Raw genomic sequence first — 20879 nt, forward strand, 5'->3', positions numbered from 1 at the left:
AACAGGATGTCTGGGGCCCTCGTGTCACCTGGGGCCTGAATCATGAAGTCTTCAGGATGCAATTTTGGTTTTCTCCATAGGTTTGCCCACCACGAGCGTTCACAGAAGTTGCTTGGTGAGGGAGGAATCAGCACTAAGTTTTATCATCTGAATATTTATCTGATAGCCCAAAATATCTATTCCTCCCACACTACCAGATGTCTAGAACTGCTGTTTATTTATTCACTACTCCTGTCAGGTTGTACTTGACTACAGAATCTGCAAAAAATTAAGGTGCAAAAATGTAATGGTTTCTGTGATTATGCATCTGTTTCTGGCTGTTCTCTTTGCTTCAGCAAGTCATTACCTGTTTTGCCTCAAGGTGCTAAAATGCGGTCTTATTAAAAATGCAACCTTTTTCATCCTTCTAATGTGAATATAAAAACAGGAGCCTAAACTAACTTTCTGTCTGAAAATTTAATACTGTTCTTGGAGTTACTAGGGTGGTGAAAGTGTTTCTCTTGTTTTCTAAAGTAATTTGGGTCATTCTAAGTTGTCATTCCCATCCCGAGTTTTGAAGCTTATCATGCAGTTTATAATGGCTTTGAAGTTTATAATTGTATGTTTGTTCTAATTAATAAGCCAGCAGACTTTACCATGGTGCAGACTACCATTCTAGATTGCTATGGAGCAAAGGTTTAGAAAGGAATGAGAAAAGATCTTCTAGTTCTTTGATTTTAATTATAAGGTAGATGGCAACTATTTCATAATATAAATGACTGTATCACTAAACAGAAATTAAAAGTCCAGCATAAGTGTATTACAGTATTTATTCCACAAATATTAATTGGACATCTATAGTTACATTAGGTACTTTTGAGTGAAACAGGACATCTCCAGACAATACATGGGGCCCTTGAGAGAGCCGATACACATTGGAAGCTAAGAAGTGGAGTCATCTGTAAAAAGCACTAGTTAATATAGTGCTAATGGTGCATGTGAAGCCTGAGAGGATGAAGGAAGACTTTTGTTAAGTCGGGTACGAAAGACCGGGAAAATTAGCTGGAGGGGTGTCGGTTTAAGACATGGTTCTAGAAGACAAGGATGTCAATTGTCGGGCAGGTTTACTTTTGGGGTGCCAGGTGGGGACTGGAACTTGTGGAGGCACAGTTTGGGGCATGAGCAAAGCAAGTGTTAGCAGTGGAATAGCGATCTTTTTAAATTGGAACGGATGGAAAGTAAGGTTGGTGAAATGTGGTTCACGAGTATGAGGTTCCGAAATGCAAAGCTGTAGATAGAAGAATACTGATTTTGAAAAAGCGCTATTTTTTTCCTGAGTTTTTTTCTCTCTGCATTACAGATGGAAGGGAAATGTGAAGTTATAAATATTGATTATTTAAAGAGGTGCACGAAGGAAAAACCAGGTGGCGGCGAGGCTAACAGAAACCCATACAGAGAGTTTGTGCGATGATCTCCTAATAAATCAGGCACTTCGGTGTACTTGTTTTAAATACCTACTGTGTGCATAGCATCTGTGTGTCAGTTATGGTTTGACTTCTGTTTTTTGAACGTAAGAAAATTCTGTCTTGAGTGGATGTTTGTGTGAAGATTTGTGTATTTCGTTTGTTTATGAGATGGAGCAAACAGCTCAGACTCTGGTGAAGACTCCATTGGAGTATCTTGTGTTTATGTTGTGATGGAGAGGCTGTCATCTCAGAAGCTTTTATTCCCTCTGGAGTCTGGGGTCCAGTGACCAAGGGGATCCTAGACTGAGATCATTTATAGTGTAGCTTCAGAAGTGTATTCACACTTGCCTAAAATCATGGAAAGCATTATTGTTCTTCAAAGGAATTTCAAAGTATGATTAAATTGAAAACAATAAAGGAGAGAAGATAGAGCATCGTTGTGGTTTTTTTTTTTTAGTAGGTTCTGGTGGAACAAGGATTCATGCATCATTTAGAAGACTCTAAAGTGTAGCCTTTAATGTTAGCGCAAGGCAAGGATCATGCTGGGATGGGGAATCGCTTTGAATGGGGAACAAGGATGTAAGCTCTGTGGGAGGGAGTGATCAGAGAAAGGGGACAGACAGAGTTTAGATGAAGGCAGGACCTAAGATATGGGCAGAATCACACATAAATTATGGTTGCATTTTTAAGACAACCTGCAAAAACAGAAAAGAAAATTCAGAAGTGGGAGATGCTGATAAGGGTTTTTTGAGGAGTGGGTGTGTGGGATGGTGCAGCTATAGATTACATTTTGTGGCAGGTGTTGGATTACATGTTCTACTTTAGGCCACATGGAGCCCGACTAGCTGCTTAGAAACCTCGCCACTCTCCCCACCCCCAACTCAGTCGCTTTGCAAAGAACAGACACTTCTAATTCAATTGCCTTCTTTTGTGATATGAACTGTATTTAAGACCTGGCAGAATCTCAACCTTACAAATAAATGATTCTTTTTGCTCGTTGACAGAACGTTTTGGAAATCACTGTTTTCTTGGGAAGAGTTAGTCAGGCTTTGGCTCATTAGTTTAAAAAAAACCTTATTTCCATAAGATTAAGTCAGGAAAGCAAGAGCAAAGCCTTTCACCGGTGAGTGTGAAGGGAGCCTGAGGAAGATGGCCTCGTGTTTCCTATTTTTAGAAATTTTTTTATTGGCAAGGAGACAGTGTGAGTGAGAGTCGTGTTGCCGTCTATGACTGACCTTTTCTTTTTTAGGTGAGAGCAGTGGATGCTTAATTAGTGTACTTACTAGAAGTTCATTTTTTGTGGTAATTGAGAGATATTATTTACTATAATTTATTAAAATAGATTGTTCTTTATTAAACTGGAGACTTTACTACATTGCTGTTGAATAAGAATTTATTCATCCATTCATTTAATAAATCTCTATTGAATATTTACTTTATGCAAGGGCCCACACAAGATGATCCAGAGGAAAACAGAACACTGGGACCGAGTCCACTTCCTCTGGGGGGGTCGTTCAGCAATAGTGAATTCTTCACACCGTGTAGAAGGCTGAATTGTGAACGTTTGTCTCTTTTTGGCTGCCCAGCATTTGAACCCCTGCCCTGTACTGGAGAACTCTACTATGTATGAGTCTGGTGAGAGCTGGGGCTTGGCCCACTTGGAACGCCAGAGGCTAAATGCTGCATGTCACCAGGCTCAGGAGAGGCCAGCCTGTCGTCAAGTTTGGCCAGTCAGACGTTGCCATGCAGGATTCTGAGTCTGGAGCCAGGGACCCAAAGAAGCCAGTCACTTTAGAACTCACTCCTCTGGTGGTGACATCAGTGCCCAGTGTCTAGAGGTGACACGGGGGACCAAGTTAAGGACCAGCACATACAAGTTTGCGGAGGAAGTGAGTGCTCCTCAAGGACAGTGCTAGTGGTCAGTGATGCCCAGCAAGGCACCCTCTTCCGGGACAGTCAGTGTGGATGGTGCCATGCCTGTGCCCACTCTCCAGGAGGCTCATTGTAGTAGGGAAGCACTGCACGTTGCTGCGTGAAGCAACATCAGCACAGCACTGTGCGGACACAGGCAAGGAAGCAGCCAGCTGTGCCTGGAAATGTCAGCACAGGTGGTGACATTTGAGTTGAGCCTTGAAGGAGGAGTCAGAGTTTGCTAGACTCCTGTCTATAGCAACTGTGAGGACTCCCACTGATGGAGGCAGTAAGACTTGGGTCTCACTGGATGTTAGCAGTGGGTGAATAACAGGAAGATGAGTGCCTCTGTAAGCTAAGATGATGAGTGTATGTTTGGCAAAGCAGAGTGGAGGTGCCAGGGTCTGGAGTAGAGACAGAGTTGGAAACTGCAGTAGTAATCAGAGCTGACTTTTATTGAGTGCCCATCGTCGTATTGTTTTATTTAGTGCCCCTATACACTGTGCTGTGCTGTTTACAAGCATCAGCTCATGTAACTCTCTGGAGTGGTTTCTGTTTTCTCCCCATTTTGCAGAGAGGAAACTGAGGCTTAGAGAGATTGAGTGACTTGCGCATGCTGACGTCACTTATAGTGCAGTCAGGCCTGTATCTCAATTCTGACTGGTGCCAGAGTCTTGTCTCTGTTCTGCTGCCTCCTGTTGCACAGACTGGGCCGTGGTCACCTGGGCAGCAGATTGGTGCAGCTGATGTGGGGGAATAATTCCATGCTAATTAGTAAACTGTCCTGTTCACTCGTCCCTTCAGCTGGCTTGCTTTTTATACCGTTGATCCCTGACATTATAGTCTGTATTTATTTGCTTATTGCTTGCCCCCTTCACTAGAATGTGAGATCCAAGAGGGCAGGGTCTCTGCCTTGTGTCTTCACAGCTGTTTACTGTGTTCCTAGAACAGTGCCTGGCACGTTATAGTTGCTCAACAAATTTTTTAAAATCATGATGTCAATAACCATCACATACTTATCATGTGCCAGATATGTGACATGTATCAACTCACTCAATCCCCAGGACTATGGTTATCCCCATATTAGTGATGAGATAACAGAGACGCAGGTCTGGGAACTTGCTGAAGGTTGCATGGCTCAGAAGGATGGAGCGATGATACTGATTCAAGGGCTTTGGCTGCAGAGATCAGGTCCTTAAACGCTGAGTTTTACTGCCTTTCATGGATGAATGAATGATTAGTTAAGACAGATTCATGTGAGCTCTAAAACTGTACTTAGTAATGCATTTCAAAATAAATAGTTTATAAAAATAAATTTTATAAATAATGAGGTAATATTTTTCTCTTGTTAGGAAAGGACAGTAAATGATTAAGACGGATATCTGGGAGAATCACTCTCTTTTTTTTAATGTAGACTCAGATTCCTGCTATAATAATGTTACTATAGCATCACATATAATCTACTGATCCGTAAATGAGGACTGGATTTTTAAAGGCTAGTAAATCTGATATATGTTCCAAACAGCATATTATACATCTCCATTATTATTCTCATAAGTTTTACCTACTTATGGAAGAAATTATAACAGTAAACAGATGTTAATTTTCATCATAATTTATTTGTTGGTCTAAAAGCTCAGTTCAGTGCCTAAGGACTATGTAATAGTTGGAATTGGAAATACAGTTGAACTGGATTCAGTCTTTACACAGGATTCAGCCTTTGAGAACCTTTGCCTAATACTGAACGAATGTCTTGGCTTTTGCTTTCTAATTTAGTACTTGGTCTGAATAGTGACACTGAATTAGACCATAAACTCATGTACTGCTAGGCTTATCTTTTAAATTAAGGTATGGATGAGTTACAATTGTTGGGCAGCAGTCTGTTGACAAGTGAAAAGGGCAGCAGCCTGGAGTTAAATGAGTTGGATTCTTTCCAGATGGACAGAAAGATTAAAGTGATTCAGAACCAAATTTGCCTAATAATTAAAGTTATTTATGATATTTAAAATATTAATCTGTTTTAGTCCTTGTTCAAATGTTGGCTTTTTCATTCATCCTATTAATATTTATAGATATAAATTTTTAGTCGTTTCCCTCCATATCAGGAATAATGGGCTTTCTCCATTCTCAAAGCATTTTTAGAATGCTCCATTATGGAATCAAACCCTTTCCCAAGTGAGGATGATGGTTATGTCTAAGAACCAGGTAATGAATTAGAGTGTTGGTTTTGTTTGTCCTCTATAACTATTAGCAGCTTTAAATGTGAATATATGCCTTGATAAGAAATATGTTCAAAGGAAGTACTGACGAAGTCCAGAAGGCTTTCTGACTTCAGGGTGCCTATTAGGATGTCAGTAGATGCTCATGGTGGAAATTAAGGTAGACTTTGGTTCAATGAGACAAACAGAGTTGACATAAGGAGTGTAAATTGCTGTGGTCAGCTTTTCATTTTCTTTCCCTTTTCTGTCATTACCTACATTTGATCGTTTATATTTTCAGCCTTCTTATGCTTGCCTCTATTATGGCATCATCTCATTATTGCTCAGATTTTGCCTTACCTTTTAGGTTTGAAAGAGTAGCATGGTTTGGTGAATAGACATCCTTTAGACTGACAACAGACAGTGCTGTGTGCATGAGTGCCTTTACTGTAGCTTTTATTCCAAACGGCTCTGTTGATATAACATTTTCTTACTCTCTCCTTGATTTTTCATTTGAAAGCTCTTTCTTAGTCATCCATCCAGTTACATATTAGAAAAACTTGGTTTACGTCTAAAAGTGCTGTAAGCTGGTGAGACAGCACCTTTAAGCAGGTCTAGATCTTGTGGTGGTGTTAGATAGAGCAGACAGATAGAAAAAAAATAAATTATTACAATTGCAAGGGGTAAGAACTGAGATAAGATCATTTGGAAAATTTTTTTCTGGCCTTTTAAATTATTTTATCTCAGAAGTGCTAATACATATGAGTATTTGTGTGTTTTTGAAATGTTTCTATTGGGGGATAACTTGATTGCCATTTGTGTATTCCCCAAGTGAAGCAAATATGAAATCCAGGCATATGATTTAGTAAACAAAAAGTGATGGAGATAGGAATAATTATAATCCACTAGTAACCCACAGAGTTTATTTTAGTCTAGAATTTAACTCCTCCTTTGTGCTGACGAAACCTTTGTCTGCTGCACTTTTATTGTTGTGACAGAAGTTATTCGTAACTTTTGTTGTCGTTGCAACTCTGCTAGGAAAGTGCCCTGACAGCCCTTCTGCAGAGGTCACCTGTCTAGGTGTAATACCTGTTGACGTCATTTATATATTTTCTATAACTAGGAAGGATAGTTATTTTGTTTGGAGGGAAAATTTTGAGGTACAGTCATTTTTCCTCAAGAAATTTTTTTTAAGTAAACTATGTTTTAACTTTATTAAAGGATTTTTAAAGCATATATGTAGTACTTTTGTCATCTCGACACAAATAATTTCATTTTTCATGTTCTTTTCAGGTTCTTTTCGTATATGAATTTATCTTACGTAGTTGGAATCGTGCCTGTTTTCCCATTTGATGTAAAATTTCCATTGTTATAAAGTCTTTATTATTATAATTTCAATTGGTGCTTAATAGCTCATTCTCTACTTATTTTCTTATAAAACTTTAAAAAATATTTGCTGTTTTTTTCTAGCTAGTTCATATTAGCATGCTCCCATAATTATTTGAAGGTTTTATGCAAATACTAATGTTACTAGTTTTCTTCATGCATGATTTTTATTCTTATATAGTTCCTCATGAATATATATAATATTATATATATTGCAATTTTTAAAAAGACAATGAAAATTACTGCATAATTTAGCATCAGCAGTAGGAAAGCTGTGAATTATATTGGGTAAATGCTAATTCAGCCTTTAGGTTTGCTTTTTCTCTCTAACATGCCATGTTGTTAGTCTGATTTAACCTGTGATTACTGGTTTTGCATTTCATATTTGTACAAGGAAGTTAAAATAAATACTGCATAAAATAAAGACATGAGGCTTATTTGATATTCAATTCCAAAGATTTATGTTAAATATCATTCCCTTCTTTGTAAGTAATAAATTTATATGAACTTTAAGACTGGTATGGAATCTACTTTAGTGCAGTAATATTTCAGATATTTAGGCTGTATTCTTAAAGTCTTTGGTCTATACAGTTACCAGGATATAGTTAGTCTAAAACACAGAACATACTAAAGTTTGTTGGGGAGGGGCGTGTCCAAGCATATTAGATATCTGACTTTGGCTTGTAACAACCTGAAATATATTGAATCGTGCTTTATTTCAAAGCTAACATTCTTAGCCTTAGAAATAGTAATCTCTCTCGTTTTCTCTTGTATCTGTATGCATGTTTATTTAACCATAGTTATGGCTTATTTCTGGATCTTAGTTCCTTCTAAGGAATTTTGAAATTCCATCATTATACTGTTGCTATTATTGCCTGACTACTTAAATATTCTATTTCTAGTATTTAAACCCCAAACTCCTCATTACCATGGTGTTTTAGTGTACTTAAAAAATTTTTTTTTCACATGAGGTAAATTGGATATTATATCCTCTTTGTTTAACCGAAGTGTTTTATTTTCCATATGCTACCAGTGGTGTGTATACAATAAAAACTGTTTTTCTGCCTCTGAGTTATCTGTGACTGCTTCTTCCTGTCCAGTCACCTTTGCAAATCTGCATGTTAGGTCCGCTCCCCGGATCACTTAGGACCTTCTTGGAGGTCTGCAGCACTGGCCGGCCTGGCTGGTGGAGAGGCTGTGTGGATTCAGCCCAAATCCCTCATTTCTAGTAGCTCCTGAAGAGAAGAAAAAGAGTTGTATGAAGAGTAAAATGTCAGGTCTCTAAAAGTACCTGCGTTTTAAAATTGAGTCTTTTTTTTTAATTGTTGTGGTCATGTTGTATTTTTATTTATTTCTTCTCTTCGATGATGTTTCTTTAGGAGCTCCCCAGAGTCCTCCTCCTCCATCAGCTGTCTGAGCAGGAAGGTGCATGGACCGTCCTGCCATTGTTGCCACAGTACGTTTAACTCAGAATGTGTAAGCCATTCACATTTCTGCCTGAACACTTAGAGCCTCCCTTGTTTTCTTATCAAGAGGGTGTGTTTTTGCTCAGAATCAGTAAATAGAGTAAATTTGAACTCTACTTTTTATGACAACTATGTTAACCAGATTTCTTGATGGTTGATTCTTAATCATGAATGGCTTTCATTTTTAAATATGTTTCTTTCTTAAAAGATAAAATGTCGATATATTTGTTGTTTATATTTGAAAATTATCTATCTTCTGAACTGATGTTGTTATGGAGAGAATTAACTTTTAAGAACTCTGTTTTATAAACCATTAGTATCTGGCTTTTCTATAAGCTGAAACTATACATTGAAGAAAAATATAGGGAAAAAAAATCTAGATTTCTTCCATTTTATGTGTTCCATCCATTTCCTCCTTATCAGTTTTAAACTTTATTGTAAACTCACCTTATAGAAGTGATTACTGTAACCTGTTTCTTTTTGTCAGCTTTTCTGCAACATATAGCAGAAATTCATCATGGATTTTCTTCTGTGAAGAAGAGACAAGAATACAGATTCCAGAACTCTTAGAAACACTCAGAAGATATGACCCATCAAAGGTGAATACAATATTCAATACCAGTATTTATCTTTCAGGGAAAATGCTTAAAAGAAGATTTAATTTTGTTAAGAGGTTTTTTTAATCTAATAAAAACAATTTAAAATTAAAACAAAACTAAATAATAGTTGAGTATCTGGAAGCCACTTTAAATAATTCTCTTTGAGATTTGTAGCTTTCAGAGAGATAGAACTTATAATGAACCATTTTTAAATGAAAAAAAATCTATTTACGTGAGTTAGCAATTTCAGAGAGTTAAAAAACTATAACCCAGAGTTAAGAAATATTTAAATTGATTATTTCTCTTTATCAACAGTGACCACATATTATTTTAGCTAAATACTCTCTGAGTACCAACTGTGTGTGGAACGCTATGGGGAACAGGGGCTGGGATGGACAGACGAGGATCCTGACCGCGTAGATGGTGCAGAAGAGCAGGGAGGGGACGGACATTAGATAAGCAATGACAGGTACAAGTGAGGCCTCGTTTAATAAGGGCAGCACAGGACGTAGCACAGAATCTAACATAATCTGGCGGAGTCAGGACAGGAAGTAACTTGTCATCTGAGTCCTGTAGGATGAGTAGGAATTAATAGGGGAGAAAGAAAGTGTTCTAAGCAGAGGGAACAATATTTGAGAAAGTCTGGGGGTGAGAGGGGATGCATGTTGCGTTAGAATTTCACTGCTACTTTCATGTTTTCAAATTTTATTTTGAGCAGATATGATGTGGCAATTGGATCTCATTTACCTCTAAATCCCTAGCACTGAACAGAGTGTTTAACACTTAGTAGGTGGTTAATAAACGTTTGCGAACCGCTGAAGAACCCTATAATGTCAGCTTTCCTGCTGGGCTATGCTCGGGGCCTCAGGAGGTTTAGAGGCTGCCTAGAGATGTGCCGAGAGTAAACCATCCAGTTCTCTTGGGGAAGCCCAGGTTACACCCTGATCACTCTATAGAAATCTTGAAACTTGGAGTAAGTGGAATTGACTCCTTTCTGGTACTGTTAGACATGGGCCCCACCCAATTCTGATGCCCACTCCAAAAATGAACCAGGTTTAATAAGGGTATGGGGAAGGAAAGGTGGCTTCTGGGTGCCGGCTTGGTTGCTTGATGTAGATGCGAAAATTTGGGCAACAGTAATCATTAGACTGGTTTCCTGAACACTGGAGTAAATGTGTTACTGTAATAAAACCTCTGGTTTCGGTGCTGTTTAAATGCTGGAAGGATGCCTTATGATTTCTTTTCATGCTTTTGATTTCTGGGAAGGTACAGATATAATTGAGTGAGAAGGTTGTTAGGTTAAAAAAAAATTCCTTCAAAGGAGAGAAGAATTATGACCGTGTCTCAGCCAGTGTTTTCAGATGATGCTGACCAGCATCTCTGTACTTTCTGCTGTTTTATGTGAAACATTTGTTAGGCTTTTATGTTTCCTTTTGACTTGAGAAAAACTCCCAGATCTTTTCTAGGATGTAGGAGTTTTCATCTCCTCCTAATGTTCATTTCACCTGGAGGTTATTTTTCCATTATCCATAGCTCTAATTCTGTACAGAAGATGGTGACTCAGTGTGCTTTTTAATGAAAATTGGAATGATAAATTTAAAAGTTCAAAGCGAGTTCATGAGAAGCAAGTACAGAGCAGAGGTAAAATGAGATGTTTCCCCCGCCCTTTTCTGAACTCCACCATGTGAAAAAAAATCTAGGATGCTTTATTTCTTTTGAAACTAGCGTTAAGAAATAACGATTACATAATGTTGAAGCTAGCTCAAGCCAGTCTGGTTTTTTGCCCTACCATTTGAAATTTTAGGAAAAAAATATAAAGCAAACCTGGCTTTGATAATGACATATATAAGCTACATTAAAATAATATTATGTAATGTGTTAGAGTATCATTTATTTTGTTTGATTCTGATGTTTTTTTCTCTTCAATATCTTTTTGTCATTCTTACTAATGCAAATTTATATTGTAATATGATATTTTAAATGGAAAAATTTAATCTTCATTAAGGTAACTAATCTTTGTTAAATTGCCTTTCTAAGTGATTTCTATAAATTTCCATATCTGGTGACGTCTTTCTTTTTTTTCCGCCATATGCTTTTAATATAAGTATGCATTTGCTGAAGTGTCCTGACTTTTTTATTTTTCATAGAGGCAAAACATGGTGCTGATAAAGAGTAATTCTAAAATACTAGTAGAACATTGTCTGAGCTATTCTTTTACAGTTTATCTTGATTATAATTGTCTTTATTATGGAGCCATTGAGAAAAAAATTAAGAAAGAGGAAGGAGTGCTGCTTTCCACAGGTTCTGTATTAGTGGCTCCCTTAAAGTAGTTTACAGTATAACCCCCTGAAAAAATTTTGAAAAACAATTTTATATATTAGCTAACAGCTGCACACTGCTATTAGGAGTTAAAACATAAAAAACATGTTTTGCATAAAATTGTTTGGAACAGGAGATTATAACAGTGAAATATTAGTGAGAAAAGTGATAAATATATACAGATGTGTTCTTTTTTTAAAATAAGCTGTATTAACATATATTAAATATGATTATTTTCATATTGATTAATGTTTATTCGTTTGATGAAGTGTTATATTACTGATTTCTTTTAAAAAGGTGTTGGATTTTCTATCTCAAGCCAAGGCCATTTGCCTTACTGTTATTCCTCTTGCCCAGTGATGACTTAACATATCCGTAGACAAAGGATCAGGAAGAAAACTGTGAGGTGGACCTGGGAACCCAAGCATATAGTTATGTTAATGACTGTCACACATGTTCCGTTAGGACTTGTTGCTGAATTGACTAGAACTAAGACTCTGGGAGGTGTTTGGAACACAACCACAAGCAGAAGAGGGCTCTTAAGAGAGAGTACTCTGGGGCCGGCCCGGGGGGCCTAGTGGTTCAGTTTGGCATGTTCTTCTTTGGGGGCCTGGGTTTGGTTCCTGGGTGGACCTACACCACTCGTCTGTCAGTAGCCATGCTGTCGTGGTGGCTCACGTACAAGAAGAGGAAGATTGGCAACAGATGTTAGTTCCAGGCAAATCTTCCTCAACAAAAAGAGGAAGATTGGCACTAGATCTTAGCTCAGGGCAAGTCTTCTCAGCGGAAAAAAAAAAAGAGTACTGTATCTCTCCTGCTTTTATTTTCTGGTGAGGAATAGGGAGTGAGGTGATGATGGTTGGATAAGAGAGAAAACAGATAAAACTTTCAGAAGTTAGGGTACTTGATTTAAATTAAATGGTTTAGTTTCTTTAGTAGGAATAGTTGCGTTTTAAAGCTCTCCTGGGCTTGCTCCATTCTTTTAACAGAAAGCTAATGAGTACTTATTACATGTTAGGTATACTGGGGAAATAGCAGTGAGCAAAATGGACAACATCCCTTCCCTCAGGAAGGGCTATTCTTGTTGCAGGGGAGATAGGCAATAAGTGGCAATGCCAATAATGTGTCAGATGGTAATAAGTGCTATGGAGAAAAATAAAGCAGAATAAGAGGGATAAGGGATAGATTGGAGGTGGGCTTACTATTCTATATAGGGCATTCACTGATCAGGTCACTTTCAAGCAGAGTGTGAAGGAACTGAGGGAGTGAGCCATGTGCCCCCCTCTCCCACGTTAAACTGCCTCGTTAATCCCTCCACTTATCTGTCTGTTAGGAGCCTCAAACTCAACATGTTCAAAACAACTCTGAATGTCCCTTTAAACCTCTTCAGTCTTTAGTCTTCCTCATCTCAGAAATGGCATCACTGTCTATCCAGTTGCCCATATAAAAAAACCTAGGACTCGTGATTGATTCCTCTTTTCCCCTCAACCCCATGTTGGCATATCCAGTTGAGTCTGCCTCCAGAATATGTCTCTCATCTGTCTTCTCTCCGTATTTAACACTACCGCTCTGGTCCAGGCTACCGTGATCTCTTGCCTTGACCATTATGAGGGCCTCCTAGCTGGTCTTCTGGTTTCTACTCTTGCCATCCTAATAATCTAGCCTCTCTGTAATTCAATTCATAACATTCATCTGCTCAAAAACTTCCAGTGGTTTTTCATTCTATCTAAGATAGTTTCACTAGGTATAGCATTTTAGGTTGGCAGTAATTTTTTTCTGTCGTGGTGAAGATGTTGTTCTATTGTCTTTCACATTCTATTGTTTCCTTTCAAAAGTCAACTGTATGTCTTGTTTTTGCTCCTTTGAAAGACATGTGTACACCCCTCCCTCCAGTCTACTTTTAGGATTTTCTCTGTCTGTGGTTTTTCAACCAGTATATGCCTATGTGTGGTTTTCTTTGTATTTGTCTTTATTGTCTTTATAGAGCTTCTTGAATTGATGGCTGGATGACTTTTGTCAGTTTTAGAAGATTTTAAGCCTGTATTTCTTCAAAAATTGATTCAGTTGCATTTTCTTTCTCTTCCTATTCTGAGTTTCCAGTTTCATGTATTTTAGACCTTTCAATGTGTCCCATGTTGCTCTTGCCCTCTTTTCTGTATTTTCTTCCTATTGTTTTCTTTTTTTCTGTCTCAATCTGGATATTTTTTACTGACTTACCTTTTAGGTCACTAGTCTTCTCTTTGCTTGTGTCTAATGTCCTCTTGAATTCCTAATTTCAGTTATTGCATTTTTCAGTTTTAGAATTTGCATTCGACTCTTGTTTATATATTCTAGTTCTTTGGTAAAATTCTTCATCTTTTCATCTATTTTCTTAAATATATGAATCGTATTTTTTTATGACTGCAAAGTCTGATTTATCTGTGCATCTCTTTCTATTTCTCTTTTGTTTTTGGTCTGGTCTTGGTTCTTGGCATGCCTGGTAATTTTTCACTAAATGTCGGGTGTTTTGTGTGAAAAATTGAAGAGGCTGCGATGATATCCCTTCCTGTGGGAGGGTTTACTATTCCTCTGGGTTGTAGACCTTGTTTGGGTAGGTCTGTTTACAGACTGCCCTTTCTCCTAGATCCCTTTCCCCGTGGCAGACCCTGCACTTCAGCATTGGGCTCCCCAGCACCTCTGCTAAAGTCTTTGTTCAGCTTTCTAGCCTCTCCACTGCTGCTTTCCACTTGGCTCTTGGTTTTTCCCCTGGTTTTTGTGCAAACTAGGAGTTTAAGGGAAATTACATGCAGACTTTGGGCTCATTCTCTGGGATCCTCCTAAATCTGTACCTTCTTGGCAGCTTCCAGCTCCAACCTCTGTCTCAGTCCAGCAAGGCTACAGAGGTCCTCAGCTGCTGTTTTCTGTTGTGTGTTATTCTCTGCTCTGGGAACCAGCCAATTCCTTGAGGGTTAAAGGAGGTGAATAGGTTCAGTTCCCGTTGATGGGCTTCCCTTCTCTCTGGGATATTAGCTCTCACATCCTCTCTGTCTTTGGTGTTTTTTGATACTCTCAGTCATTTGCTTTAAGTATTTTCTCCAGCTTCTATGCTTGTTCTTGGTGGGAGAGTAGGTCTGATCCAGGCTATTCTGTTGTGGCCAGAAGTGGAAGTCTTCCATTACACCTAGAATAAAGTCTGTGTTGCTTTCCACTGGCATCTACAACCTACCTGGTCTGTCTCCTGCCTCTCTCTTTCATAGCATGTTTCCCCACACCCAGTAAATTCTAGCCACACTGGACTTCGTTTTTCATCAGATGTGTCAAGCTCTTTACCACCTTGGGGACTTTGTGTTAGCTGCCTACCTGCGCTTCCCCAGATTTGTGCACAGCTGGCTCCTTGATGTTTCCTCTCAGTTCGATTGTTGCCTCAGAAGAGGTTTCCCCCTCTTTCCACGGTAACCCCTAGTCACTCTGTTTAATTTTCATCACAGCACGTTGCAGTCTCTACCTGAACTTCTTTATTTACCTGTGTATTTTCTGTCTCCTCACTATTGGATAGCTATGTTCCCACCTGGTTTGGAATAAAAGTTAAATGTTAAGTGATAACAATTAATATTATGTGTTAATTGAATGAGTGAATGAATAAATGAATAAAATAGGCACTGATTCTGGAAGAAGTTTTTCAAATTCCTCTTGGCAAACCTCAGTGGGGCATGAAGGAGCACTGTTATTTTTGCCTTAATAGTATTTTGATAAGGAATATTCTACAAAATAACACTTTTATATGTTTATGGTATAATGACTAACATTTTGTTCATCTTGATGCTATGACATTAAATTACTCTGTTTATAGAAAAAGATGATGCTATGTTCATTATCATATGAATATTATATTTTTGTTAAAATTCTTTAAAAATATATAGTCTGTGCTAATTCTCCATCACCGAGAATATGTAACTAAAACTAATGATATAACTTTGTTTTTGTTCTTACATGAAATGGATTTTTTAAAAAATGACATTTTATATCTTTATTTAACAGGAATGGTTTTTAGGAAAAGCATTACATGATGAAGAATCTACAATAATTCACCATTATGCCTTTTCTGAAAATCCTACAGTTTTTAAGTATCCGGACTTTGCTGCTGGCTGGGCCCTTAGTATTCCACTTGTAAACAAGTAAGGATTTATTCGTCTTGTTTTTTTTGGTATGTGGATCAACTTTTATTTCTCTGAGCTTTTAGTTGATGGATCTCAAGTGAGTTTTTCAGCCAGAGGCAGTATGCTGTAGAGTGGAAAGACCTGGAACAGGAGCCGGGCACCTGAGGGTTCTTGCTTCTGCTCCGTCACTTACTAGTCCCCTCAGATGGATTGCTCAGCCTCTCTGTATTTCCTCTTACTTGCCTGCAAAATAAAGTGAATAATAAATTGTGAGACTAAAGGAGGGCACATTCGTGCTCTGAAAACTCTGCACCCAGAAGTGTTACTGCTGTTGTCCGTGGACCTAGTTAGCTATAGGTATGACTTTGATCATCAGTAAGAAAATGAATCAGTCACATGCCTGGGGTTGGGAGTTGATGGCTGATTTTGTGCATGGGTATACGTGTTGAAACATAGGCTGGACAAGGAGGGACAGCGACCCGAAGGCACTGTAGATATTCATACCTTGCGATTTGTGTGTATGATCGCAATAGTGCTTTTTCAGATGTGAAAAGTGAAGATAATTAAATTGTAATTTGGGAGAAATATGGCTGTTGAGAGGCCCTTTCTTAATCTGAATACTTCAGATTAATTATTATGTATTTTTGTTCTTTAGATAATGGAAAGTTGATAAAGCTATTGTAGCCTGTATATCTTCAAAGATGAAAGGCTTTCTTTTATTTCTTATGTTAAGTGTGCTGTTTCTAGGATTTGGAGACTTGAAAAATTTTTTAGTCCATTGTAGATATACAAGGTAGTGGCTACCTTGTCATTTGTGGCTGGCCAAAACGTCTTGACTCCTCCCTTGACATTTGAAACGTCCTTTCAATGTAATACCCTCCTTCCCAATGTAGCATCCAAAAAGTGACAACAGCAACAGGACCCCTATGTTGTTCAGCCTTCCTTGCTACTAGGGAACCGCTATGTGAGGTAGGTTCCATTAGGAGATGGACCGTGGAAAATTCTTTTTGAGAACTGAGTTGGAGGAAGGAGACAATTCATGGGGGTCCATTTGGCTTGAGAGGTCATGACAGAGGAGGGGTCATTTGGGGGCTGGCAGCTGAGACAGTGGCTTCTTGATGTAGCAGCTTCCTGATGGTGGCAGAGGCCACACAGCTCCTTGACCACCCATTTCTGTGGCGTGAATCTGGGGGCTGTTCTTGGAATCTCAGCCTAGAGTCTCTGTATGCAGACATTCCAGTAATTCTGTGAGCCATCCATATGCCTAAGAAATGCACTTTGTGCTGAAACTGGCTAGAGTGGATTCTGTTGTCTCCAGCTAAAAACCTTGATCCGTGTACCCAGTCCTGTGACCGCTGGGCAAGGATGCTCTGTTCCCAGCCTCTACCAAGTGTGCCTAGGAGGATCTACACATTTTCCCTGCTCCATTCTTGGAAGGATGGGGCAGAAGGAGAGGGGAGATGAGAAGAGAGACTTGTCGCTCCCTTCTCACCCTCTGCTGCTTTGCCTGGCTCTGCTCTCTGTAGGGGTCAGGAGAACATGTTCTATCTCAGCAGCCCAGGGGCGTATTTATTCTCAGATTAATTAAGCTTGGATTTGCTGCAGCTTGAAGACCGGGAGCTCCCAGGATACTCTTTTCCCACTGTGTCCAGCAGCCTGTGTTTGGGGCCAGCTCAGCTACCTTTGTTTAGCCTGGACTCTTCAGACGCCATAAGTGGACATCCCAGGCTGAGGCACTGTTCCTTGTCCCTTCAGCGTTCTTCCCACCTCCCGCAGCAGCAGCAGGCTTCCTCTAGTTCATCCTCACCCACTCTTTGCTTCATAGCATGGAATTATTTGGGCTGGCCTCTCTACAGAAGTCCCGGGTGGCTGTAGTTTCTCTGACTTCAGATAATCTCTTCATAAGTCTGTTTCTCTCCCATTCCTTGGAGAACCAGCTAAGTCCTTTAAAAGAGAGACAAGTACAGCTATAACCTGTCCTGAGATGTGCTCGGAGTGCAGACAGTGCCTTTTTCCCCCAGGGCTATCGAGGAAATCAGTGGATTTGCAAAGACCCTGTACACAAGCCCAGGGACATAACCATTTCTCTGAAGCCAGTCTAACCTCCTTTCTCCATCCCTCCCTCCGATCCAGGAGGCCTCTCATCCTGGAGGGAGATCCTGGTCGTCTAGAGAGTTTCACCTTCCTTCTTCCTTTCCCAGTTTCCCCGTCTAGCAAGGACCTTCTTGGAGAATTCTTGATGCTGAATGAAGTTCACCTTTTATTGAGCTAGGTGTAAGAAGTAACCGTTAATTCTTACTTCCCTTTTGACTTGGTTTTTATACCAGGTGGATGGAAATGATCTGTCTTGGACATGTCTTTGACTCCTAGTATCCACTTACAGGACGGTTTGGTCCGACTCTTATTGCTTGGCATGCTGGCATTAAAGCATAACCTGTTCTGCAAGACCTCTTTGGTCTATGAATTCTGCTCTCTGGCCTCACTGCTCATACGGTGTAGAGGAACCTAAGTCCTGGCAGATTCTCTTGGCTCTGGCTTATGGTCATCTCATAACTACCTCCTTCTCCCCGTGTGACTTTCTGGCAGGGGCTTGTGAACAGGGGCTGCAGGTTCTGCAGATATTGATTGAGATCTTAGCCTTGTTCAGGGGAGACTTTGTGTTATGGATTACCTGGCATTCTGTAGAGGTAGTTCCACGGACACATGATTCTCTTCCTTCTTGTGTTTATGAGGTCATTGAAAACGCTGTTGACAAGTGCCAGCTTACTCCCTTCTGGTCAAGCTTAACAATATTTTCTACTGAGATATGGGAGAGAATTGAGGGCCTCACATCACTGCAGTAGAGTGTGTAGAGAACTATGGCTAAGGGAATTGGGCCCAAAAGGCTAATCTTTTGCATAAGTTCAGAAAATTTCCAGCACTTGCCCGGTAACTCCAACGTGATAGAGGAATGAGGCACCACTTAACCTTCTGCATTCAGTGTCTGCTTTCACAACACTGAACAATTACCGACAAACTGTGGGATGTTTGTAGTTAATTAATATCCATGGTCTTCTCCCTGCCTCCCCTCCCTTTCTCCTGCCAGCAAAAACAAAACAAAATAAAAATGTAGACTCTACCGTAGCACCAGATTCAAAATTCGAGTCGTCCTTAGACTGTATTTCCTTTTTCTTGTGATACAGACTAGTAATCAAACAAACAAAATGATATAACCCATCTAGCATAGCAACTCTCTTGTGTCCAGGATATATTTTAAAATGGCTTTCTAATAGGAGATTCTTATTTATTCTTTAAGAAACGGTATTATACTTAGAATTGAAGGAGGCGTAAAGTATCAGCCCCATCAGTTGCAAAGTTGGATCTTTCCAGTTGGTTTTTCCCAGTTCCAAGCTAATGTGCTGACTATTTTCTCTTGTTATTAGGAACTGTATCAGTTAGCATGCTGGATTAAGGGAATATTATTACTATAATTGGACGGTGATGTCTGTGGTTGGTTGATGCAGGAGTTCAGCAACGTTATTGAGGACGCTGGTTCACTCTTTCTCGCCTGCTTAGTATGCCACACTAGTTCATCCTAAATCTGGTTCCCTTTACGGTTTCAAGGGAATAAGGGCTACATTTTCTTGTTTATGCCCAGCAGTAGAGAACCTCTGTCATCATGGAATGTAAGGGCTTATCCTCTGTCTCTAGTTGGATCTTGTCCAGTTGAAATTGGTCGGTCAACTTCAGGCATGTGCCAACCCCTGGACCATTCACAGCTGCCAGGGAATTTCAGTGCTTTGGTTGGGATCAAACTGATTCTGACTCTGGAGCCTATTTATTGGGCTCAATAATGAATCAAAGTCAGAATTCTCTTAAGAAGAAGGAAGGGGAAGCTCTGTATTGTGGAGGCAATCAACATTGCCACTACAGGAATGTTGATTCCGTCTGTCACTTTGTGTTATTACAGGTGTTATTAGAGAACTCAGTTACTGGTTTTCTGTCTTGCTTTTCTACCCGCAAAACTCCTCTAGATTTCCTTCAATATCTTGCTCTGTTGACTGGCTCACAAGTGGGACTCTCGAAGTCAGCTCGGAGGTTTTCCTGTTATGGAGTTGAAGGGGCCCTATGTCTGTTACAAGTTTCCAGTCTAGCTAGTTGTGTCATTAGAATTGTTATTGGGACATGACTTAACACCTTCTAAAAATAGGAAAGCTGAATATCGAATGTGATATTTGCTGGGAACTGAATATTTAATGAGGAAATAGTCTTTCTAAGTAATTGGAATTTCTGGCCTTAATTGTTTTTTTGGCATTGTTGGTTTCTGAAATTAGCATTTGAAAAACCCTTGTGCTGTCTTGCTTGGTGTATAGAAAAATGAAATCTAGTTTCCACTACGGGGGACTTGCCTTTTCAGTGAGATGAATGCCCTGCATGCTTTTAGAAAGTGAGCATGTTTGTAGGGTGACTGACTTAGGCTCGCACTGTCACGTGAGGCTAACTCATCACAAGAAGGTCGTGAGGTGGAGGTGCTCACTCGGTTATGGTGGACTCCACAGGTGGCTAGACACAGCCACTGAAAAATGTCAGTGTACATATTTTTTTGTGCTCAAATCAGTCAGTGTCCATCTTAAAGAAGTTCTGTCAGTGGTCTTCACTTTTTTCCCCTTTGAAGTTTCCCCCAGAGAAAAATTTCCAAGAATTGAATGAGAAAGAAACTTAAAAAAGTCAAAACAAGTTGAAAGCATGTTTAGGGTAACAATTCAGAGGTGTTCATTGTCAATTAAGAAGGGGCCCGTGGAGCATGGCCATCTAACAATGGGTGTCACCTGCCATCAGATTCTGATCACCACTTTGTGTCCCTTGCCTGTGGCGATCAGCCCAGCTATGACTTTTTCTGTCTTTGGAGTCTGAATGTGGTCTGATCACAGTTTGAAGGCACTTGGCAGGAGTCCAAATTCCAAAGTTACCTTGATATAGTTTATTTATAAAAACTGGCTCCAGCCGAGTAGAATTCAAACTGGACAAAGCTCCATGCCAGGCCAGATTTTTTTCTCTTCCTATAAATCAAGACTGTGAGAACATAGTCTCTTTATGTATCCTCACAGACTCCTACTCTCAGGTCCGTGGGCAGCTATCGAGCAGGAATGTGACAGAGATTACATGGGGCTTCCTTTGAGGCCACCTGCCACCAGCCTACGTTAATATCAACCGTGAGACAAATGCTTTAGAACTAAACATAGATTATAACCTGTGTCCTCCTTAAAGTAAATTTTTAAGGAAATCTTTGTGGCTCAACCAGGCTAAAAACTCAGTAGAGATTTTTGAAATTTATTACTACTTTTCCTTTTTAAATTGCTATTCTTTCTTTGTAGTTGAAATATGTATTAGGAGGTTTGTAATTGAAACTGATAGTCTAGACTCCGGTCCTGTAACAAAT

General features: G+C 39.4%; 1 protein-coding gene across 1 annotated transcript in view; it reads left to right on the forward strand.

Moving 5' to 3' along the window:
• Positions 1-20879, forward strand: part of B3GLCT (beta 3-glucosyltransferase) — a 95495-nt gene that overhangs the window by 31612 nt on the left and 43004 nt on the right. Inside the window, exons 5-7 of the mRNA XM_070578742.1 lie at positions 8320-8396; positions 8894-9005; positions 15342-15478. Of these exons, the coding sequence (XP_070434843.1) occupies positions 8320-8396; positions 8894-9005; positions 15342-15478 (326 nt within the window). The remainder of the gene's footprint in view (positions 1-8319; positions 8397-8893; positions 9006-15341; positions 15479-20879) is intronic.

The sequence above is a fragment of the Equus przewalskii genome, chromosome 16 (genome assembly GCF_037783145.1).
Source record: "Equus przewalskii isolate Varuska chromosome 16, EquPr2, whole genome shotgun sequence".
Taxonomy (NCBI): Eukaryota; Metazoa; Chordata; class Mammalia; order Perissodactyla; family Equidae; genus Equus; species Equus przewalskii.